General features: G+C 37.3%; 1 protein-coding gene across 17 annotated transcripts in view; it reads right to left on the bottom strand.

The window, feature by feature from the left end:
• The window catches only part of LOC123525401 (cAMP-specific 3',5'-cyclic phosphodiesterase 4C-like), an 831,602-nt gene that overhangs the window by 50,418 nt on the left and 754,991 nt on the right, over nt 1-26,193 (bottom strand). For all 17 annotated transcript variants that reach the window (XM_045304423.2, XM_045304426.2, XM_045304430.2 and 14 more), the window contains one exon: nt 19,939-20,032. In XM_045304423.2, the coding sequence (XP_045160358.2) occupies nt 19,939-20,032 (94 nt within the window). The remainder of the gene's footprint in view (nt 1-19,938; nt 20,033-26,193) is intronic.

The following is a 26,193-nucleotide window of genomic DNA, read 5'->3' as shown; positions in this document are numbered from 1 at the left end:
TAACGCATCCAGACGATTCAGATTTTGTTTTTAAAAAAGCATTGTGTGCGTTTCTGTAATTTTATATACGTTTTTATACGCTTAGAAATTATTGGACATGCGTATTTGCATTATTTCTATACGTAATTTACGCTAATACGCATCTTATCTGGAGCCCTGCTGGAACTATTTTTTGTCTTTCGCTGGATGTTACCCAAGCTTTGTAAGCCTGCACAATTCTTAAAATGCACATTTATGCTTAATGAGTTACATTCGAGAATTGCACAATTACAAGTCATAAATATGACAGATTACATCGTATATTGGTCATAGCAAAGGGAATTGACACAACTTAACTTATTCATGCAGTGAACTGTTTGAAATTTGAGAAATCTAATGGAACTACATCCCTTCACATGTTATTCGGTCCGTTTAGAGAATCGTTGGATAGCAAGGACTCGTCAAAAGGCTTTCAGCCTTTAGCAGACTCAAAAATGTCACTTCTATCATGTTTACAAGGTAAAAATTAACAAATTTTGGCTCTTTCAGGGGCCATAACTCCAGAACCTATGACTGGATCTGACAGATTCATCACGGAATCCAAGATCTATTGTTGTTAAAGATATTTTGCAAGTTTGTATCAAATCAAACCATAAACGAAGTTTCTATATGGCTGCAAAAGTCAAAATAGCAAATTTTGGCCCTTTAAGGGGCCATTACTCTGGAACCCATGACAGGATCTGACCAGTTTTCAAAACAACCCGAGATGTTATGCCAATACAAAATGTGTGCAAGTTTGAGTAAAATCGATTGCAAAATGTGGTCTCTATCTTGTTCACAAGTAATTGTGAACGGACAGGTGGAGGACGATCACAAAAGCTCACCTCACCTTGTCATTACGGGATAGGTGAACTAAAAAGGGCCACAACTCCAGTTAAAATCACTGAACTTATAAACCTTCCAACTTCAACTTTTACAGACTAAAACATTTCAGAATTTTAATGTTGATAAAATTGTCCCCCTCCCATGGGGACCAAATTTATTCATGTAAATGATAAAGTTCAGAATTATTTGTGAAGAACTAGATCTTCAAGTTTCTGAAACACTACAACACTATGTAACTGAAATGCTACAAGGCAAACACTGTCAAGCAGATCCTCAACCAATTTTCAGGTCAACAACCTTTGTAACATTTCATCTTATCATTTATTTTTGCTACAGCCTCTGAAGTTTCCCTGGGGCTTACATTTAGCTAAAATGAAGAAAGCCTTTTTACCAATACAAGTTAGAATTATGAACTCTTTTTACAAAAACATTTACTCATAAATAATTTTCAACTTCTCAATCTGATTTCATCTATTTTGTCACAAAATAGTTATTTTCAACACTTTAAAAACGGAATTTAATACAAGAAAACATCATGAAAAAAATGCAAAAGTAATTATCGTCATTTACACGCATATTATGGAGAAGCTGCCAAACTCTGAACAAGTGTTCCATTGGTAAGAATGATAAGGTTGATGAAGATTTGCCAAACTTGTTACAGTACTCCACTGTCAAAAGTTTCCAAAGGAATGATGATAGGTTTGCCATTGTTTCTCACAGAGAAACTTGTGTAATGAACAGGATTTACATTTTCATCTTATTTTCAGACGGATTGTGAAATTCAAAAAGTGAAGCTTGAACTTGGTCTGTTCTTTTACCAGCTATGCTTGTTTAGTAACACCAGGACTTACAAACTTTGATTCCTCGTAACTGAGAGGTTTTTTTGGGATGAATCTGCACACAAGTTAATTAATACTTTTCAGAAAAATATTGGAATGAAAATACTGAAATAAAAACAACAACAACAAAACAAGAGGGCCATGATGGCCCTATATCGCTCACCTGTTATCATTGCACTTGAGGACAAGAAGGTCCTCAGAAAAAATATCCAAAGGACAGGAACAACAAAGGGAAGAAATTTAACCAAAAAGAAAAAAAAATCTTACAAGGTATAGATATGTTAAAATACACCTAAAAATTGGAGGTACCGTTCATGTTGTACAACAGAAAACTGGTCTCGTGTTTTCCCTACGGCAAATAATAAAAAAAGTTACTAAAAATAAGCTATTTATAGTAACATAAAAGGGAAGTAATTAAAAAAAAAATATTGTAAGTGGACAAAAGAAGGATCTGCCAAATAAATCATTCGACATAAATGAAATTTCAGATGAGTATCTTCATTAGTTATGGAGATATAACAATTTTAATTTGAAATAAAGGGAGGTAATTTGACATAAAATCAGTCCATAGTTATCTACCCTGATTGTCTCAGTCCAGTTAATAACAATAATGAAATTTCAAATAAGTCCTGTAAGTACTTACTGATATAAATCCATTTTGATTACAATCAGGGGAGGTAATCAGATATAAAATAACTCTGGAACCTATGATTGGATCTGATTTGCCATGGAATCCAAGATTTCTTGTTGTTGAAGGTATTTTGGAAGTTTGTATCAAATAAAACCATAAATGAAGTCTCTATATGGCTGCAAAAGCCAAAATAGACAATTTTGGACCTTTAAGGGGCCATAACTCTGGCACCCATGATGGAATCTGGCCAGTTGAAGAAAGGAAGCAAGATCTTGTGGTGATACAAGTTGTGTGCAAGTTTGGTTAAAATCAAATCATAAATAAAGCTGCTATTGTGCAGACAAGATCAAAATAGCTAATTTTGGCCCTTTCAGGGGCCATAACTCTGGAACCCATTATGGGATCTGGCCGGTTCAAGAAAGGAATCGAGATCTTATGGTGACACAAGTTTAGTGCAAGTCTGATTAATTTCAAATCATAAATGAAACTGCTATTGTGCAGACAAGGTCAAAATAGGTAATTCTGGCCCTTTCAGGGGCCATCACTCTGGAACCCATAAAGGAATCTCGCCAGTTCAAGAAAGGAACCGAGATCTTATGGTGATACAAGTTGTGTGCAAGTTTGGTTAAAATCAAATCATAAATGAAGCTGCTATTGTGCAGACAAGGTTAAAATAGCTAATTTTGGCCCTTTCAGGGGCCATAACTCTGGAACCCATAATGGAATCTGGCCAGTTCAAGAAAGAAACTAAGATCTTATGGTGATACAAGTTGTGTGCCAGTTTGGTAAAAATCAAATCATAAATAAAGCTGCTATTGTGCAGACAAGGTCAAAATAGGTAATTTTGGCCCTTTCAGGGGCCATAACTCTGGAACCCATAATGGGATCTGGCCAGTTCAAGAAAGGAACCGTGATCTTATGGTGATACAAGTTGTGTGCAAGTTTGGTTAAAATAAAATAATAAATGAAACCACTATCGTGCAGACAAGAAATTGTTGACGGACGCACTGACGCACGGACGGACGACGGACGAAGGGTGATCACAAAAGCTCACCTTGTCACTATGTGACAGGTGAGCTAAAAAAAGCCCTAATTACTTGCCATACAATTTAAAACATTTTTACATTATAATCACATCTAAATGAATCCTGAGCAAAGATTACTATAGTCAAAGCTCTTAATTAAACTGTAACCTTGAGGGAGCCTGTTTTTTTCTCTTTAACTATTACTGAAACTTACTCAAAGTACATTGTCAGTTTCTTGATCTATTAACAAAAAGTACACTGGCCTTTTTCAATCTTTAGCTCTAATGAAGTAAGACATTTCTTAGTATGGTCCCCCTTTAATGATCAACATTATTACCTACACATTTCCTTTTGTTATTTACTAAGTGGCATTGTTTTCTATCTATTTCCTTGAATGTGTATAATTCATATAATCCTGTCACTACATACTTTTTGTCTTTTGTTTTCTTCTTCTTTTTTTCATCTATGTGTCTTGTCAAGTCTTAGCACCAAAAGTGTTATTGTCATTTATTCATGCAGACACAATGCTTTCTAACTATAAACACTTTCATGTACCTTTAGGGTTTTGGTGTGCAGATTACAAATAATGTTTATTCTATAAAACTTGTACATATTGTTGCCTACAAATTACAGTCTTTTCATACTACTACATACTGTTTATGCCACTTTATTTAAATTCATATCCTAAGGTTTTTATGTAATAGCTGGCTTATAATACCAAAAATACTAACCTTGTTAAATAAAGTTATTATTTATATTATACAAATTCCTTCTAGGGCATGCAAGGTTGTAGATTAATTTGGTTAATTAATCACAGAGAAAACAACAGCACTGCCTTGCAGGTGCAGATGCTCATTTGATTTTTTTGTCTCTGTATAATAGAAATATTGACCTACCCATGATTTTCTGAGTCCAAAAGGGGCCATAATTCTTGCAAAATGCAATGCATCCTATGAAGTTTCAACATTCTGGGTCGAGAGGTTCTCAAGTTATTGATCGGAAATGGTTTTCCATGTTCAGGCCCCTGTGGCCTTGACCTTTAACAGAGTGACCCTAAAATCGTAAGGTGTCATCTACTCTGCATGACCAATCATCCTATGAAGTTTCATCATTCTAGGTCAAGTGGTTCTCAAGTTACTGACCTGAAAAGGTTTTCAATGTTCAGGCCCCTGTGACATTGACCTTTCACAGAGTGACCCCAAAATCGTTAGGGGTCATCTACTCTGCATGACCAATCATCCTATTATGTTTCAACATTCTGGGTCAAGTGGTTCTCAAGTTACTGATCGGAAATGGTTTTCAATGTTCAGGCCCCTGTGACCTTGACCTTTCACAGAGTGACCCCAAAATCGTTAGGGGTCATCTACTCTGCATGACCAATCATCCTATTAAGTTTCAACATTCTGGGTCAAGTGGTTCTCTAGTTATTGATTGGAAATGGTTTTCAATGTTCAGGCCCCTGTGATCTTGACCTTTGACAGAGTGACCCCAAAATCAATAGGGGTCATCTACTCTTCATGATCAATCATCGTATGAAGTTTCAACATTCTGGGTCAAGTGGTTCTCTAGTTATTGATCGGAAATGGTTTTCAATGTTCAGGCCCCTGTGACCTTGACCTTTGACGGAGTGACCCCAAAAACAATAGGGGTCGTCTACTCCAGCAGCCCTACAACCCTATGAAGTTTGAAGGTTCTAGGTCAAATGGTTCTCCAGTTATTGCTCGGAAATGAAGTGTGACGTACGAACGGAAGGACGGACGGACAGGGCAAAAACAATATGTCTCCTGGGGGGAGACATAATTATGGGTCATTTACCAGTGACCTCCGTATCAAATGTGATCTTGGACCAAGGCATTCTCTAGTTATTTGGCAAAAAAAGTTCTACTGTCCTGGGTCAATGTGACCTTGACCTTTGACCTACTTAACTCAAAATCTATATGGGTCATCTGCTGGTCATGATCAACCACCCTATTATGTTTCATGATCCTAGGCCCAAGACATCTCAAGTTATCGTCCCTTTCACAAGTTATCATCCGGAAACCATTGAAAAGTTCCAGGTCACTGTGACCTTGACCTTTGACCTTCTGACCTCAAAATCAATAGGGGTCATCTGCTGGTCATGACCAACCTCAATTTCAACTTTCATGAATCCAGAAACCATTTAACAGTTCCAGGTCACTGTGACCTTGACCTTTGACCTACTGACCTCAATATCAATAGGGGTCATCTGCTGGTCTTGCCCAACCTCCCTATCACTTTCCATGATTCTATGCCTAACTGTTCTTGAGTTATCATCTGGAAACCGTTTAATTGTTCCGGGTCACTGTGACCTTGACCTTTGACCTACTGACCTAAAAATCAATAGGAGTCATCTGCTGGTCTTGACCAACCTCTATCAATTTTCATGATCATAGGCTCAAGGGTTCTTGAGTTATCATCCGGAAACCATTTAACTGTTCCAGGTCACTGTGACCTTGACCTTTCACCAACTGACCTCAAAACCAATAGGGGTCATCTGCTTGTCATGACGAACCTCCCTATTAACTTTCATGATCCTAGCCCAAAGCGTTCTTGAGTTATCATCCGGAAACCGACTGGTCTACAGACCGACCGACCGACATCAGCAAAACGATATACCTCTCCTTCTTCAAGGGGGGCATAATAAATGAGACCAGCCAACCATGATCCTGAACTTCTGAACATTACCTATCTTTTAACACTATGTAATTGACATATCCTTCTTCTAATTGTGAATAACTTTTTAAAATTTTAAGAATTCTTGTCAACTTAGGTTGTTCCCAAAGCGCTTATCCAAAAGGATGAACACATGTTACATTGTGTATGCCAAAGGACAAGTCAAATACTTGCTCATTACAACCATTTGACTGTAAAAAGAACAAGACCTGTCACTAATGGTGACAAATGCCCCCGCAGCGCCTTGACCTTTGACCTGGTGACCCCAAAGTCAATAGGGGTTGTGTACTCAATAAGTACTATCAGCATGTGAAGTTTGAAGGTCCTGGGTGCAGTGGTTCACGAGTAAAGTGCCTTCATGCAAAATGTTAACATTGGTCCCTGTGACCCTGACCTTTGACCCCAAAGTCAGTAGGGGTCGTGTACTCAATAAGTACTATCAGCATGTGAAGTTTGAAGGTCCTGGGTGCAATGGTTCACGAGTAAAGTGCCTTCATGCAAAAATTAACATTGGCCCCTGTGACCTTGACCTTTGACCTGGTGACCCCCCAAGTCAGTAGGGGTCGTGTACTCAATAAGTACTATCAGCATGTGAAGTTTGAAGGTCCTGGGTGCAGTGGTTCGCGAGTAAAGTGCCTTCATGCAAAAAGTTAACATTGGTCCCTGTGACCTTGACCTGGTGACCCCAAAGTCAGTAGTGGTCGTGTACTCAATAAGTACTATCAGCATGTTAAGTTTTAAGGTCCTGGGTGCAGTGGTTTGCGAATAAAGTGCCTTCATGCAAAAAGTTAACGTTGTGAAGAATGAACGAACTAATGAATGGATGGACAGTTGAAAACTAATATGCCTCCCTTTGGGGGCATAAAAAGTATTTTCTAGTAAACAATTTGGAATATATAATTATCATGTATAAGGGTTCTAGTGGTTAAGATGTTGGCCGCTCAACCCAGAGGTCGTTAGTCTAAACCAGTCACTTTTGACAAAACTACATCTAATCCTGTAAGACACCATTAGTAATTTTCTCCATGAAGAGACTTGGGAGTGATTCAGGTATGTTCAGCTTTCATAACAAGCAAAACTAATAAACCAAAGTGACTAATGAACAAGAGCTGTCTCCATAGGATGACACATGCCCCCGATGGCACTTTGAATGAATATATAGTTATGGCCGATGTTAGAGTTTAGGACCTTTGTCCTATGGAACTGGGTCTTGCGCGCAACACGTTGTCTTACTGTGTCACACATTCATGAGTAGTTATTTTAAAATCCATGCATGAATGACAAAGATATGGACCGGACACACCCATCAATGCACTATCATGAAAAATGACCTTTAACGTCTAAGTGTGACCTTGACCTTTGAGCTATGGACCTGGGTCTTGCGCACGACACGTCGTCTTACTGTGGTACACATTCATGCCAAGTTATTTGAAAATCCATCCATGGATGACATAGATATGGACCAGACACGCCCATCAATGCACTATCTTTTAACGTCTAAGTGTGACCTTGACCTTTCAGCTACGGACCTGGGTCTTGCGCGCGACATGTCGTCTTACTGTGGTACACATTCATGCCAAGTTATTTGAAAATCCATCCATCGATGACAAAGATATGGACCGGACACGCCCATCAATGCACCATCCTTTAATGTCTGAGTGTGACCTTGACCTTTGAGCTACGGACCTGGGTCTTGCGCGCGACACATCGTCTTATTGTGGTACACATTCATGCCAAGTTATTTGAAAACCCATCCATCGATGACAAAGATATGGACCGGACACGCCCATCAATGCACTATCCTTTAATGTCTCAGTGTGACCTTGACCTTTGAGCTACTGGTCCGAGAGCTCACGGACTTTTATTGCAACAATTGAGGCCAAAAGAAGTTTATACATTTTTGGAAACAATATTTCATATCCTCCATGAAAACCCATTTCTTAAGTGTCAAAGCCGTGCCTATCTATATTTTGTTCACTTATGTTTGTGATAGGGGAGGTAAAACTCACTTGCTAAAATTTAGGGGGTAGGGTAAAGTTTACGTCTACCAGTTTTTTCACTGTTTAATTACAGTAGCTGTATTATTGTCAGTAAATGTATATATGTCAACCAATGTCAGCAAAAAGAAATTCATCAAAAAGGAATGAAGGGCAAACTTGATATTTAAGGTTAAAGTCAAATTTATGTACAAATCACAAAAATTGGCATATTTGAAATTTATTTTTATTCTTAAAAATTAGTTTGTTATCATAAGTCACTCAGCTTTGTATATGTAATGTGTATATATCAGTCAAAGTCAGAAATGCAAATCTTATTGCAAAATGTCAAGGTCAACCCTGATAATTGAAGGTCAAAGTTCATTTTCATGCAAAAATATGAAAAATGTTACACTTACTTTTTCTAACTTTTTTAATATGTATTCACATTGTTAGTCACTGAAGCTAATTCGTTTTAATGTCTGTATGTCAGGCAAAGTCAGCAGTGCAAACTTTACCCCAAAAATGCCAAGGGTAAAGCTTATATCAAAGGTCAAAGGTCAAAATTTTGTGAAAAAAACTGCATGGATAGTTTCCTTTTTGAAATATAACAGCTATTTCTGATCATTATTTGTAATTGCTCGTAATTTGTTTTAATGTATATATGTCCGGCAATGTCAGTAATAAAGATATCGTCTAAAATCAGACAAGTTCAAATGTGATATTAAGGGTCAAAGGTCATTTTCAAGTAAAAGAATGAAAAAATAGCTCTTTAACTTTTCTTCTTGTTAATGATATTTTGTCGATATTAATCAAAAATATCAGTTCATTTTAATGTATAAAAAGTAGGCGATGTCTGGTATGCACATATTATTTCAAAACATTCAAGGTCAACCATAATTTCAAAGGACAAAGGTCAAAAAAGTGAATAAAATGTTGCAATAATATCACCTGTTTGTAATGATTTTTATTGTTTAAAAGTATTTGTTTTGTCATTTTAGTAACTGATCGTTTTTCATTTTACTGTATATATGTCAGACGATGTCATGGAAGAGAAAATAAGTCAAGGTCGAACCTGGTATTAAAGGTCAGGGGTCATCTTTGTGTAAAAGATCAAATTGTAGCATACTTACTCATTACTTCGTTAAAAAATAATAGCTCTTGTTAGAATTTTCTGTTAGCAATTTATTTAAATGTATACATGTCAAGCAAGGTCAGGAATGTAGGTCTTATCCAAATAAGGCAAAGCCAAACCTATTATCAAAGGTCAAAGGGGTCAAACTTGCGTGAAAATTAGCCAAAAAACCCAGTATTTTTGCAATGATTTTTCATTATGTTTTGAGGGCATTTAAAAACTATTAACTAATTATTATTCATTTTAAAGTATATATAACAGATGATATCATTCTTGAAATAATAATGAAAAGTTAGTCAAGGTCAAATCTAACATTAAAGGTCAAAGGAGAGGGCCTTCAAAAAAAACTCGCCATTATGAAAAAAAAATGGCTGGAACAAGTTGGAGAGTAAATGCAAAGATCCTCTGCAAGTCTACACATGCAACGTACGGTATATAGCAGAGTACGCATCAACTTCATTGGTACCTGCTTCCAAAACCTGTAAAGATAAACTGGACAAGGTTAAATTTCAGGTCTAAGGATAATCCCGGGGCAATGAAAACAACTCAAATAAAATAAATCGGAAAGACAGCCAACCCTGAACCATTAGAGACAAGACGAGAGTACAAAGCTTTTGTCCATGCAGAGAAGGCAAAGAGACTACCATCCCACCCACTCCACTCAAAATTCGAGAGCAGAACCAAGAACAGACTGAAAAGACAGAGTCTTAACCACATCGTCAAAAAACTGCAAAAAAGGAAAGCAGCAGCACTGGACACAGAGGCAGAGCCGCTCGAGCCCAATGAATGCCCAGACAATGTGCTCCAAAGATCAGATTGGAGGTGCCAGGAGCAGAAGATAAGGGAAAGCAACACCAGGTTTACCAACAATCTCTTACGCTAGAAATGATCATTAACCGCTATCCAGCACACCCTTGGATCCAAGAATATACCAATGGATCAGTGGAAAAGGCAGTTCAGAAAGCTTGGGGTGGTGCCTACATCAAATATTCAGACAGCTCCTCCTTCATACTCTCTCATCAGTCGGCAAGAGATGCTTTCAGATCCAGATGCAAGCCCTCACATCGGCGACACTCGAACAGTATGAGCGAAGAGAAAAGGGATAATATATTCCTAACAGACCCAAGTCAGCTCTTCAGGCTCTCTCAGCAGGTCCATCAGTCAACTTAATCAGACAGCTGTTGAAAAGCATCAATCTCCTGCCTGAGAACAACAATGTAGCATTTCGATAGATTCCTGCACATGTGAGCATAGCTGGAAATGAAGCTGCGCACAAACTTGCAAAGACAGCAACCAGGCAAATACAGCCCCAGCCTCCAACTTCATACAGAGAAGCCCAGACTCTGTGGAAGAACAGCTTTACGTCAGACTGGAAGAACATAAATGGAGGTTACCTGCCAAATCAGGACTGTCTACACAAGCTAAACAGGCAATTAACTGGCTTCTGTCTGCGCACTGAAGACTGTGGCCTGAGAAAACATATGAAGAAGCTGGGAGTTGCAGAGAAAGCTAAATGTCAGTGCGGATCAGAGGAACAAACACCGTTTCACATTCTGCAGAGCTGTTCCTATCTGGAAGAAGCAAGCCAGAACGTTTGGCCAACAGACATCCCATTTGAGACCAAGCCGTGGAGAGATATCAGCGACCTGCAGAATACGGTGCAGTTCATTGCCGCATCTAATCATAAAATATAAAACGGCCATAAGAAGATGGAAGGCAGTAAGGAAGTAAGTAAGTAAAGGCTAACATTAAAATGAATTAACATCAAGTTATAACAAGATATGTTTGAATAAAGAAATAAAATAACAGTGCTATGTTTTGAATTTATTACCCGAAAATGAATTTTAAACTTTAACATCAGGGCTGATCTAGACTCATGTCTTATGATATCTCCATTGTTGACATTGACCCATATATATACATGTATGAAACTTCAAGGAATAACCATAAGATATTAATAATGACAAAATACCTTTAAACAATGAAAAGTATTGCAAAAATGCTATTTTTTGCGATCTTTCACGCAAATTTCACCTTTTACCTTTGATATAAGCTTTACCAATCACTGTTTTTGAAATTAGATCTGCATTGCTGACATTGATTTACAAATAAACATAAGACAGACTTATTTTCAATGAACAAAATGACAAGATAATTTGTAACGAAGAAGAAATTAAAAATGCTGTATTTTGAATTTTTACATGAAAATGACCTTTGACCTTTAATGTCAGGTTTGACCTTGACTTTTTTTCATTATTATTTCAACAGTGATATTGTCAGTTGCATATACTTTAAAATGATCAGTTTTACTAGTAGTGACACAAATAACCTACACAATAAAGAATCAAAGCCTTGAAATGTCTGATGGTTGCAGGTTTTTGGTAGATTTATTTTCTGTTTAAATGCCAGTCTATGAATACACATGAATGAGAAACAAATACAAATTGAATGTGCCTCATATCTAAGATGAACTCTGCCTGACCCAGCTTGTGATGTAACCATGGGCTGGAATACCTTGTCATTGATAGATCATATATAATCTAAATGGTCAGTGTGAGTGGATACAGGTTGAATAAGAACTGCTTGTTCATTGATAATTCATCCGCACTGTTCATGAATGGGACTATTTTGTGTAGCACATGAACATCTTTTGGATGTGATTCGGAATAAAATAAAGATGCTATGATTGTCAGAAATACACTTTAACTTTGGTAGCGGGATAAACCCGCAACCAAGAATCGTTGCATAATTCGTGTTATTTTGCGAATTCTTACACAAATTTGACCTTTGACCTTTGAGAATAGGTTTGCCTTTGACTTATAAGGATAAGACCTACATTGCTGACCTTGCTTGATATGTTCATGCTGACTTGCTGAATGACATTAAGTAATTGCTAACAGTGAATTGTAACAACAAGCTATTTTTGATCAAAGTAATGAGTAAGTATGGTAAAGGTTGTGATTTTTTATACAAAAGTGACCCCTGACCTCCAATACCAGGTTTGACCTTGACTTATTCTCTCTTCTATGACATCGTCTGATTTATATACAGTAAAATGAACAACGATCAGTTACTAAAATGACAAAACAAATACTTTTAAACAATAAAAATTATTACAAATAGGTGATATTTTTGAAACATTTTACTCACTTTTTTGACCCTTGACCTTTGATACTATGGTTGACCTTGGATGTTTTGAAATTATATGTGCATACTAGACATTGCCTAACGTTTATACATTAAAATGAACTGATATCGTTGACTAATATCGACAAAATATTATCAACAAGAAGAAAAGTGAAAGAGCAATTTTTTATTCTTTTACATGAAAATGACCCTTGACCCTTAATATCACATTTGAACTTTTCTAATTACAGACGATATCTTTATTACTGACATTGTGGGACATATATACATTAAAATAAATCACGATCAATTACTAATAACGATTAGAAATAGCATTTATATTTCAAACAGGAAGCTATTCATGCAATTTTTCACACAAATTTGACCTTTGACCTTTGATATAAGCTTTTCCCTTGGCAGTTTTGGGGTTACATCTGCACTGCTGACTTTGCCCGACATACAGACATTAAAACAAATTAACTTCGGTGACTAATAATGTGAATACATATTAAACAGATTAAAAAAGTAAAGGTAACATTTTTTCACATTTTAGCATGAAAATGAACTTTGACCTTCAATTATCAGGGCTGACTTTTACGTTTTGCAATAAGACTTGCATTTCTGACTTTGGCTGATATATACACATTACATAAGTAAAACTGAGTGACTTATGATAACAAACTAATTTTTAAGAATAAAAGTAAATTTCAAATATGCCAATTTTTGTGATTTGTACATAAATTTGACCTTTGACCTTAAATATCAAGTTTGCCCTTCATTCCTTTTTGATGAATTTCTTTTTGCTGACATTGGTTGACATATATACAGTTACTGACAATAAGATAGTTACTGTAATTAAACAGTGAAAAAACTGGTAGTCGTAAACTTTACCCTACCCCCTAAATTTTAGCAAGTGAGTTTTACCTCCCCTATCACAAATATAAGTAAACAAAATAAAGATAGGCACGGCTTTGACACTTAAGAAATGGGTTTTCATGGAGGATATGAAATATTGTTTCCAAAAAAGTAAAAACTTCTTTTGGCCTCAATTGTTGCAATAAAAGTCCGTGAGCTCTCGGACCATACGGACCTGGGTCTTGCGCGCGACAGGTCGTCTTACTGTGGTACACATTCATGCCAAGTTATTTGAAAATCCATCCATCGATGACAAAGATATGGACCGGACACGGAAATTGCAGACTGACAGACCGACAGACGGTTCAAAAACTATATGCCTCCCTTCGGGGGCATAAAAATGAGTAGGAGTATCAGGTTTTACTAACAGTTGGTAAATCAAGACTGTTTTTAACAACATCAGTACCAAGCATGTGCTGCTCTCTGATATTCAATTACTACAATATAAGAAATTTATGGAGCTATTTACCAGAGTGTTTCCCATCAGAACATAATTCACATTCACTGTAATAGCTTTAAATATAAACAGAGAATTTTATTGACTTAAATTGCACCAATTTCATGGTCACCAGTTCGAACATGAACTTTCTAGTTCAATATGTAATAGGTTTGATATATCTCAGATTTCTGCAATCAATGGAAATATGAGAGGTGTTTACAGCAGTAAGTTCCGACACTGAGTATTTGTCACGTAACTGTGATGTCATAGACAGAAAATTATCTTTCTGACAAAAGATCACATTTTTACATTCTGTAAATACCAGCATATATAATTGAAGAATTCTCAAATTATGTTTCATACAAAAGGACAGTTTTTTTCAGACCATTCTGTATGTTTCATGAAGCAACTCTACTATGATATGTATCTTCTTTTTCTCTCTAATATCAAAAAAAAAAAAAAATGAATCTCACTGCATGAAAACAAAACCCAGATAAAAGCTGCAAATTCAAACAAGAGGGCCATGATGGCCCTATATCGCTCACCTGTTATCATTGCACTTGAGGACAAGAAGGTCCTCAGAAAAGATATCTAAGTTCAAAGGACAGTAACAACAAAGTGAAGAAATTTAACCAAAAAGAAAAAAAAAATTCTTACAAGGTACAGGTATGTCAAAATACACCTAAAAATAGGAGGTACCATCCTTGTTGTACCACAGAAAAGTGGTCTCGGTTTTTCCCTACGGCCAATAATAAAAAAATTACTAAATATAAGCTATTTATAGTAACGTAAAAGGAAAGTAATTAAAAAAAATTAGTGGAAGTGAACAAAAGAAGGATCTGCCAAATAAATCTGTTGACATAAATGAAATTTCAGATCAGTATCTTCATTAGTTAAGGAGATATACCCATTTTAATTTGAAATAAAGGGAGGTAATCTGACATAAAATCAGTCCATAGTTATCTACCCTGATTGGCTCAGTCCAACTAATAATGAAATTTCAAATAAGTTCTATAAGTACTTACTGATATAAATCCATTTTGATTACAATCAGGGGAGGTAATCAGATATAAAAATAACTCTGAACCTACGCTTGGATCTGATTTGTCATGGAATCCAAGAATTATTGTTGATGAAGTTATTTTGGAAGTTTGTATCAAATAAAACCATAAATGAAGTCTCTATATGGCTCCAAAGCCAAAATAGCCAATTTCAGACCTTTAAGGGGCCATAACTCTGGAACCCATAATGAAATCTGGCCAGTTCAAGAAAGGAACCAAGATCTTGTGGTGATACAAGTTGTGTGCAAGTTTGGTTAAATTCCAATCATAAATGAAGCTGCTATTGTGCAGACAAGGTTAAAATAGCTAATTCTGGCCCTTTCAGGGGCCATAACTCTGGAACCCATAATGGAATCTCGCCAGTTCAAGAAAGGAAACAAGATCTTATTGTGATACAAGTTGTGTGCAAGTTTGGTTAAAATAAAATCATAAATGAAGCTGCTATTGTGCAGACAAGGTCAAAATAGCTAATTTTGGCCCTTTCAGGTGCCATAACTCTGGAACCCATAAAGGAATCTGGCCAGTTCAAGAAAGGAACCAAGATCTTATGGTGATACAAGTTGTGTGCCAGTTTGGTAAAAATCAAATCATAAATAAAGCTGCTATTGTGCAGACAAGGTCAAAATAGCTAGTTTTGGCCCTTTCAGGGGCCATAACTCTGGAACCCATAAAGGGATCTTGCCAGTTCAAGAAAGGAACCGAGATCTTATGGTGATACAAGTTGTGTGCAAGTTTGGTTAAAATAAAATCATAAATGAAACCACTATTGTGCAGACAAGAAATTGTTGACGGACGCACGCACGGACTGACGACGGACGAAGGGTGATCACAAATGCTCACCTTGTCACTATGTGACAGGTGAGCTAATAAAAGTGTTTCAGAAAAGAGGTGCTGATAAAATGGAATTTTTGTAGATCCGATTATACCTGAAAGTTTGTCTCAAACTGATAGGCAGCTAAGACTGCCGCCGCCATTCCTGATTACAGCAACTTTAAAGTTTTGCAGCCTAAATGATTAAAGCCATAGCAGAAAATTGTATAATTAAATCACTAGATTTAGTAGTACTAAACATGTAAGGAAGCTTTAAACAGAAAGTGCATGTCTAATTTAACGCCTAATGATGCTAAAGTAACCTCAGACGCCTCCGGAACGCGCTAGCATGCTACAGACTACTGTCTCCCTGTTTATTAACAATAACGCAGTTTGCAGTAAAAGGAATTCACAGCATTATTCTAATAGGGTCGTCATTATATATCGATTTGGTAACTGCTGTTTTCTAAATTTCTAGCACACTGTGAAGTAATTGTTAAATTTACCAAATAAAAGCAGGAAGTTCACTTCAATTTGTATCATGTTAAAGCTAAATGACCTTAAATAACAAATAAATTATAGCCTTAAAAAACTGTCACAGTTTCTCCTTTACAAAGTGAACTTTTAATATCATTTAAGGGCACTGCAAAAAAAAGCCCAACTTTTGAAACATCAATTTTGCTTTTTCATATTTTACAACTTCCACAAGTTTCAAATAATCAATTTTATTACTTCAAAAAAATTAACTTACAGCAGTAATATTACAGTTTCAAAAGAAGATATCTTCTAACACGCACACTTGGCTATACAAGTTTCAAATGAAAACTATTCAGATATATGGTTATTCTGCATTATTCAAGAGTTAAAGATTTCCTACTATAGGTACTTTAAATTTGATTCTACTGTATAAAACTTCTGTTTTTGTACTTTTCAGGGGGCATTTCAATATGAAAGTAAACATGTTTCAGTTAATATAGTGATTGTCAGGCTCATGCCCTGCTAACATACCTTTTCACATATGTGAATTCAGTGGCAGTGCCCCCATAATGGATAATACAAAAGGAAATGACATCAGTTCATGTTATAACATCTGCAGAGTCCCTCTGGATAATGCTGGTACCCTTGCCCTACTGAGTTCGTGTACCAAAAAAAACAACAAAAAAACCTCAGGATTCTGCAAATGTTGTAACAAAGAAAAAGATTCTAATAAGCTTTCTCTGTTATGAAATTATTACGCCCATTGAGCATAAATAGTGTTAAAACACTCTTTTGCTATAAATTATTTCTTAATTATAATAAGCTTCCTAGGTTTTAAAATTCAGGGCATAACAGACAAACAAGAGATCACAGAGTGATCTTGGCGCCCACCAATGTGCCATTTTTGAGTGTTCCAAATTTCAAGACTTACTGACTAGCTCAAGGTCAAATTTCATTTCCGTACACAACACTGTGCATGTGGTCCAAATTCGAAAGCTGTAGCTTGAGAAATGTGAAAGTAGGTCACTAGATCAATTTCAAGGACAAAGTTCTTTGTACACAAAACTATGCATGTGCATCAAGTTTGAAGGCTGTAGTTTGAGAAATTTGAAAGTAGGTCACTAGGTCAATCTTAAAGTCAAAGTTTATTTCGGTACACAAAACCATGCAAGTGGTCCAAATTTGAAGGCTGTAGCTTGAGAAATGTGAAAGTAGGTCAGTAGGTCAAAATCAAGGTCAAATTACACTTCAGAACACAAATCTATGCATGTGGTCCAAATTTAAAGCCTGTACCTTCAAAAATGTGAAAGTAGGTCACTAGGTCAATGTCAAGGTCAAAGTTTGTTTCAGTACACAATCCTATGCATGTGGTCTAAATTTGAAGCCTGTAGCTACAGAAATGTGAAAGTAGGTCACTAGGCCAATCTTAAGGTCAGAAGTTCATTTCGGTACACAAAACTATGCAAGCGGTCTAAATTTGAAGGCTGTAGCTCGAGAAATGTGAAAGTAGGTCACTAGGTCAAAATCAAGGTCAAATTTCATTTCGGAACACAGCACTATGCATGTGGTCCAAAATTGAAGCCTGTACCTTCAAAAATGTGAAAGTAGGTCACTAGGTCAATGTAAAGGTCAAAGTTTGTTTCGGTACACAAAACTATGCAAGTGGTCCAAATTTGAAGGCTGTAGCTACAGAAATGTGAAAGTAGGTCACAAGGTCAAAATCAAGGTCAACTCATGTCAAGGTTCATCTTGCCACTCAAAACCATACATGTGATCCAAATCTGAATGGTGTAGGTTATTGAGAAGAAGATTTTAAAAGCTTTTCCCTATATAAGTCCATATGAACCATTTGACCCCCAGGGCAGGGCCATATTTGACCCTAGGGGGATAATTTGAACAAACTTGGTAGAGAACCACTACATGATGCTACATTACAAATGCCAAAGCCCTAGGCTTTGTGCTTTGGACAAGAAGATTTTCAAAGTTTTTCCCTATATAAGTCTATGTAAACCATGTGACCCCCAGGGCGGGGCCATATTTGACCCTAGGGGGATAACTTGAACAATCTTAGTAGAAGACCACTAGATGATGTCACATACAAAATATCAAAGCCCTAGGCCCTGTGGTTTTAAACAAGAGGTTTTTCAAAGTTTTCTCCTATATAAGTCTATATAAACCACATGACCCCGGGGCGGGGCCATATTAGACCCCAGGGAAATAATTTGAATCCTCTTCGTAGAGGACCACTAGATGATGCTTCATACCAAATATCAAAGCCCTAGGCTCTGTGGTTTTGGACAAGAACATTTTCAAAGTTTTTCCCTATATAAATCTATGTAAATAATAGAAATAAACAAAGGGCAATAACTCACTAAAAAATTGTTGAACCAGTCTGATTTTCAGGGGGACACAACTCAGGTACCAATACATCATTCTGACAAAGTTTGGTCAAAATCCCCCTGGTAGTTTCTGAGGAGATGCGATAACGAGAAATTGTTAACGGAAGGACGGACGGACGGAAGGACGACGGACCACGGACGCATAGTGTTTTGAATAGCCCACCATCTGATGATGGTGGGCTAAAAATTTAGTAATATACACATTCATAAGCAAGCCATATCATTAATAAGATTTAACAATTGTTTTCAAACTCTAACCATGGTGTACAGGGTTTTAACAAATTTCAGTTTTGCAAGATATTTGCTTTAAAGTAATAAATATGCACATGACATGTTTCATTTACTAAAACACAAATAGGTCATTTTTTTCATGGAGGAAGTAAGCTGCAATTCTGTAATTCACTGACATTGGAATATGGTACAGTACTGTGCATCTATCTAATTTTGTGGAATGAACACTTTTGGCCAAACTGCATATTTCACTGTGATATGAATTCAAGGAAATAAAAAGAATGGGATTCATATTAATTTTGTTCCTTTAGATTTAATTTCATAGACTGACGCAGCCGTTGAATCCCCTAGGAATATGATTTATTTCACACTACATTATGCATTGCAGCTGCACTTTGTTATTTATTACATAATTATATACTCTTTTTTTCTATACTTTGTAAAGTTACAAAAGATCCAGAAACGTCAATACTTTTGTACACTGAAGTCTGGCTTTCAAATTTTGGTGTGTGACGTTGATTTTAAGTTATTTTTTTATTTACATCAGTATTGTCAATTTTATCAACATATAAGTTATTGAATAAATTCATAATAATTTCATAATATCATGTGTAGATATTTTTAATCAAAAGGTTATTAGCTTTGCACTGAGACAAATGCACTCATTCTTTAGCACATCTTAAAATCGCACATTTCTGCTGCAGTGTGCATATTTCTCGAAAAAAAGCTAATACCCTATAAATACTGTGCCTTATTTATAAAAATTCTCTTTTCATTCAATATGACATCATCTGGTTCATAAACAGAATGATCAATGATCAATTGTATATATGGCCGAGAATGGGATTTATACCTGTCAGGCATTTTTTTCCCTTTCCATAACACCATCCGCATTGTTTTTAGGCAACATTACTTATCACGCGTATAATAAGATTCTAAACTACAATCAGCAAAATTTATCAAATAACACATGACAAAAATTTTGGTATTTGCGCAGTGTACAGACTGGGTAGGCATGATTCAGTGTACAGACTGGGTAGGCATGATTCAGGTTGCGCAGTGTACAGACTGGGTAGGCATGATTCAGACTAAAGATGTGTGATTGACCTAAGTTCTGCTTTGGCAAATGTAAAGTTTTTGATCTGACCACAGGCTCAATTATACGGACGCACGGACGACGGACACCGCGCGATCACAAAAGCTCACCTTGTCACTTTGTGACAGGTGAGCTAAAAACTGCATTTAGTGGGTCAAAATATTTGCCTAAGAAATAGAATATGTATAAAATCAAATATCATGCTAGAATATACACTTACCTAAATATGTGCTGCAGATGTATTCGGCTATTTGGTTTCCAGATTTGCTTGACTCTGCAAAGTGACTTAGTTCTCGATTCAACATCCGTTTGAACTGTAAAAAGACCATCAAAATCAATCTATTTTTTGTATTATTTTATTTTATTTTGTATTATTAACAGTTTTAAATTTCAAAATGAGAGAAAAGTAAGTTCTAAAAACATAATGATTGCTTATTCATGGATTTCAACAGGTAGGCATGACAAAGGACCTCAGTACAATTATTATGTACACCCACTCTAGTCCAGGGGATCAAACTAACAAACTGTACTTTCTTCAACAACAAGTAATTTATGCCCCAGATATGACACCATGGTGTGAAGTATGACAAATACACATCATTACTGTTCTTGTACATTTAAAGAAGAGTCCATTCTATTCAATCCAGACTGTCTATTTTATAATTTAGTACAAAGTGGTTCAGTTACATGCCTGAGAGCCGAGTAGAGGAAAAGGAAATTTTGTCCAAAAACGAGATTCTACCGAGTTTTTGGACTAACCTACATTTATTTTCTCATTGTTTTGAATATTTTAACATAGATTATCTCACATCAGTACTTTATTCAAAATACTCATCTCACTGGTAAGGAAAACAAATTTCAGTTTGTTATCAAGTAAATCATACTCTTCTTACTAATTTTTGTCTAAAAACAAAAGCTTTTACCAAACCAGCAACTACACAATGTCCTGAACAATATGATGCAATTCAAGGTTATGTAGATGGATGACAGAAACATCAGTTTTAAAACTGCCCTCTCTTATCATTCTAGTTTCATTATATAATGAATTGTTCAATACTAATAATAAAATTTCTCCAAATTCTTCAAACAAATCCTATACAATTATGAGCACTTCAAGGATACACACTCACACTGAGTTTGAATGGTTTCATACTCACCTGCCGTGCTAGAGACAGATCACTAACAGACCAATAGGTATGAATGGTTTCAAGCTCACCTGCCTTGTGAAGACATTTTACTGACACACAGATGAGTTTTAGTGGTTTCAAGCTAACCTGCCTTGCTGGAGACATATCACAGACAGATCAAGCTGACCTGCCTTGCTAGAGACATATCACTGGCAGACAAATGAGTTTGAATGGTTTCAAGCTGACCTGCCTTACCAGCGACGTATCACTGACAGATCAAGTTGACCTGCCTTACTAAAGACATATCACTGCGTTTGAATGGTTTCAAACTGACCTGCCTTGCTAGAGACATATCACTAACAGACCTATAGGTATGAATGGTTTCAAGCTGACCTGCCTTGTGAAGACATTTTACTGACACACAGATGAGTTTGAATGGTTTCAAGCTGACCTGCCTTGCTGGAGACATATCACAGACAGATCAAGCTGACCTGCCTTGCTAAAGACATATCACTGGCAGACAAATGAGTTTGAATGGTTTCAAGCTGACCTGCCTTACCAGAGACTTATCACTGACAGATCAAGCTGACCTGCCTTACTAAAGACATATCACTGAGTTTGAATGGTTTCAATGCTAGAGACATATCACTAACAGACTAATGAGATCTGACCTGCCTTGCTAGAGACATATCACTGGCAGACAAATGAGTTTGAATGGTTTCAAGCTGACCTGCCTTACCAGAGACATCACTGACAGATCAAGCTGACTTGCCTTACTAAAGACATTTTACTGACACACAGATGAGTTTGAATGGTTTCAAGCTGACCTGCCTTGCTGGAGACATATCACTGACAGATCAAGCTGACTTGCCTTACTAAAGACGTATCACTGACAGACCTATGAGTTTGAATGGTTTCAAGCTGACCTGCCTTGCTGGAGACATATCACTGACAGATCAAGCTGACTTGCCTTACTAAAGACGTATCACTGACAGACCTATGAGTTTGAATGGTTTCAAGCCAACTTGCCTTGCTAGAGACATATCACTGGCAGACCCATGAGTTTGAATGGTTTCAAGCTGACTTGCCTTACTAAAGACGTATCACTGACAGACAGATGAGTTTTAAAAGTTTCAAGCTGACCTGCCTTACTAAAGACATATCACTGACAGACCTATGAGTTTGAATGGTTTCAAGCCAACTTGCCTTGCTAGAGACATATCACTGACAGACCCATGAGTTTGAATGGTTTCAAGCTGACTTGCCTTACTAAAGACGTATCACTGACAGACAGATGAGTTTTAAAAGTTTCAAGCTGACCTGCCTTACTAAAGACATATCACTGACAGACCTATGAGTTTGAATGGTTTGAAGCTGACCTGCCTTGCTAGAGACATATCACTGACAGACCCATGTGTTTTAACAGTTTCAATCTGACCAGCATGCTAGAGACATATCACTGACAGACTGATGAGTTTTAACAGTTTCAATCTGACCTGCCTTACTAAATACATATCACTGACAGACCTATGAGTTTGAATGGTTTCAAGCTGACCTGCCTTACTAAAAACATATCACTGAGAGACCAATGAGTTTGAATGTTTCAAGCTGACCTGCCTTGCTAGAGACATATCACTGACAGACCAATGAGTTTGAATGGTTTGAAGCTGACCTGCCTTGCTAGAGACATATCACTGACAGACCCATGAGTTTTAACAGTTTCAATCTGACCTGCCTTGCTAGAGACATATCACTGACAGACCCATGAGTTTTAACAGTTTCAATCTGACCTGCCTTACTAAATACATATCACTGACAGACCTATGAGTTTGAATGGTTTCAAGCTGACCTGCCTTACTAAAAACATATCACTGAGAGACCAATGAGTATGAATGGTTTCAAGATGACCTGCCTTACTAAAGACATATCACTGACAGACCTATGAGTTTGAATGGTTTCAAGCTGACCTGCCTTGCTAGAGACATATCACTGACAGACCAATGAGTTTTAACAGTTTCAATCTGACCTGCCTTGCTAGAGACATATCACTGACAGACCTATGAGTTTTAACAGTTTCAATTGACCTGCCTTACTAAATACATATCACTGACAGACCTATGAGTTTGAATGGTTTCAAGCTGACCTGCCTTACTAAAAACATATCACTGAGAGACCAATGAGTATGAATGGTTTCAAGATGACCTGCCTTACTCAAAACATATCACTGACAGACCCATGAGTTTGAATGGTTTCAAGCTGACTTGCCTTACTAAAGACGTATCACTGACAGACAGATGAGTTTTAAAAGTTTCAAGCTGACCTGCCTTACTAAAGACATATCACTGACAGACCTATGAGTTTGAATGGTTTCAAGCTGACCTGCCTTGCTAGAGACATATCACTGACAGACCCATGAGTTTTAACAGTTTCAATCTGACCTGCCTTGCTAGAGACATATCACTGACAGACCCATGAGTTTTAACAGTTTCAATCTGACCTGCCTTACTAAATACATATCACTGACAGACCTATGAGTTTGAATGGTTTCAAGCTCACCTGCCTTACTAAAAACATATCACTGAGAGACCAATGAGTTTGAATGGTTTCAAGCTGACCTGCCTTGCTAGAGACATATCACTGACAGACCAATGAGTTTGAATGGTTTGAAGCTGACCTGCCTTGCTAGAGACATATCACTGACAGACCCATGAGTTTTAACAGTTTCAATCTGACCTGCCTTGCTAGAGACATATCACTGACAGACTGATGAGTTTTAACAGTTTCAATCTGACCTGCCTTACTAAATACATATCACTGACAGACCTATGAGTTTGAATGGTTTCAAGCTGACCTGCCTTACTAAAAACATATCACTGAGAGACCAATGAGTATGAATGGTTTCAAGATGACCTGCCTTACTAAAGACATATCACTGACAGACCAATGAGTTTGAATGGTTTCAAGCTGACCTGCCTTGCTAGAGACATATCACTGACAGACCTATGAGTTTTAACAGTTTCAAGCTGACCTGCCTTACTACAGACATAACACTGACAGACTGATTAGTTTGAAAGGTTTCAAGCTGACCTGCCTTGCTAGAGACATATCACTGAGACACCTATGAGTTGGAATGGTTTCAAGCTGACTTGCCTTGCTAGAGACATATCACTGACAGACTGATGAGTTTTAACAGTTTCAATCTGACCTGCCTTACTAAAGACATATCACTGACAGACCTATGAGTTTGAATGGTTTCAAGCTGACCTGCCTTACTAAAAACATATTACTGAGAGACCAATGAGTTTGAATGGTTTCAAGCTGACCTGCCTTGCTAGAGACATATCACTGACAGACCAATGAGTTTGAATGGTTTGAAGCTGACCTGCCTTGCTAGAGACATATCACTGACAGACCCATGAGTATTAACAGTTTCAATCTGACCTGCCTTGCTAGAGACATATCACTGACAGACTGATGAGTTTTAACAGTTTCAATCTGACCTGCCTTACTAAATACATATCACTGACAGACCTATGAGTTTGAATGGTTTCAAGCTGACCTGCCTTACTAAAAACATATCACTGAGAGACCAATGAGTATGAATGGTTTCAAGATGACCTGCCTTACTAAAGACATATCACTGACAGACCAATGAGTTTGAATGGTTTCAAGTTGACCTGCCTTGCTAGAGACATATCACTGACAGACCTATGAGTTTTAACAGTTTCAAGCTGACCTGCCTTACTACAGACATAACACTGACAGACTGATGAGTTTGAAAGGTTTCAAGCTGACCTGCCTTGCTAAGACATATCACTGACAGACCTATGAGTTTAACAGTTTCAAGCTGACCTGCCTTACTACAGACATAACACTGACAGACCGATGAGTTTGAAAGGTTTCAAACTCACTTACCTTACTGGAGGCCATATCACTGACAGACCTATGAGTTTGAATGGTTTCAAGCTGACCTGCCTTGCTAGAGACATATCACTGACAGACCAATGGGTTTTAACAGTTTCACGCTGACCTGCCTTACAAAAAACACATCACTGAGACACCTATGAGTTGGAATGGTTTCAAGCTGACCTGCCTTGCTAGAGACATATCACTGACAGACCAATGAGTTTGAATGGTTTCAAGCTGACCTGCCTTGCTAGAGACATATCACTGACAGACCTATGAGTTTCAACAGTTTCAAGCTGACCTGCCTTACTACAGAAATAACACTGACAGACTGATTAGTTTGAAAGGTTTCAAGCTGACCTGCCTTGCTAGAGACATATCACTGACAGACCTATGAGTTTTAACAGTTTCAAGCTGACCTGCCTTACTACAGACATAACACTGACAGACTGATGAGTTTGAATGGTTTCAAACTCACTTACCTTACTGGAGGCCATATCACTGACAGACCTATGAGTTTGAATGGTTTCAAGCTGACCTGCCTTGCTAGAGACATATCACTGACAGACCAATGGGTTTTAACAGTTTCACGCTGACCTGCCTTACTAAAGACACATCACTGAGACACCTATGAGTTGGAATGGTTTCAAGCTGACCTGCCTTGCTAGAGACATATCACTGACAGACTGATGAGTTTTAACAGTTTCAATCTGACCTGCCTTACTAAAGACATATCACTGACAGACCTATGAGTTTGAATGGTTTCAAGCTGACCTGCCTTGCTAGAGACATATCACTGACAGACCAGTGAGTTTGAATGGTTTGAAGCTGACCTGCCTTGCTAGAGACATATCACTGACAGACCCATGAGTGTTAACAGTTTCAATCTGACCTGCCTTGCTAGAGACATATCACTGACAGACTGATGAGTTTTAACAGTTTCAATCTGACCTGCCTTACTAAAGACATATCACTGACAGACCTATGAGTTTGAATGGTTTCAAGCTGACCTGCCTTACTAAAAACATATCACTGAGAGACCAATGAGTATGAATGGTTTCAAGATGACCTGCCTTACTAAAGACATATCACTGACAGACCAATGAGTTTGAATGGTTTCAAGTTGACCTGCCTTGCTAGAGACATATCACTGACAGACCTATGAGTTTTAACAGTTTCAAGCTGACCTGCCTTACTACAGACATAACACTGACAGACTGATGAGTTTGAAAGGTTTCAAGCTGACCTGCCTTGCTAGAGACATATCACTGACAGACCTATGAGTTTTAACAGTTTCAAGCTGACCTGCCTTACTACAGACATAACACTGACAGACTGATGAGTTTGAAAGGTTTCAAACTCACTTACCTTACTGGAGGCCATATCACTGACAGACCTATGAGTTTGAATGGTTTCAAGCTGACCTGCCTTGCTAGAGACAT

Source organism: Mercenaria mercenaria, chromosome 3 (genome assembly GCF_021730395.1).
Source record: "Mercenaria mercenaria strain notata chromosome 3, MADL_Memer_1, whole genome shotgun sequence".
NCBI lineage: Eukaryota > Metazoa > Mollusca > Bivalvia > Venerida > Veneridae > Mercenaria > Mercenaria mercenaria.
Note: the sequence above shows the minus strand (reverse complement) of the source record. Positions and strands in the feature narration are given on the sequence as shown.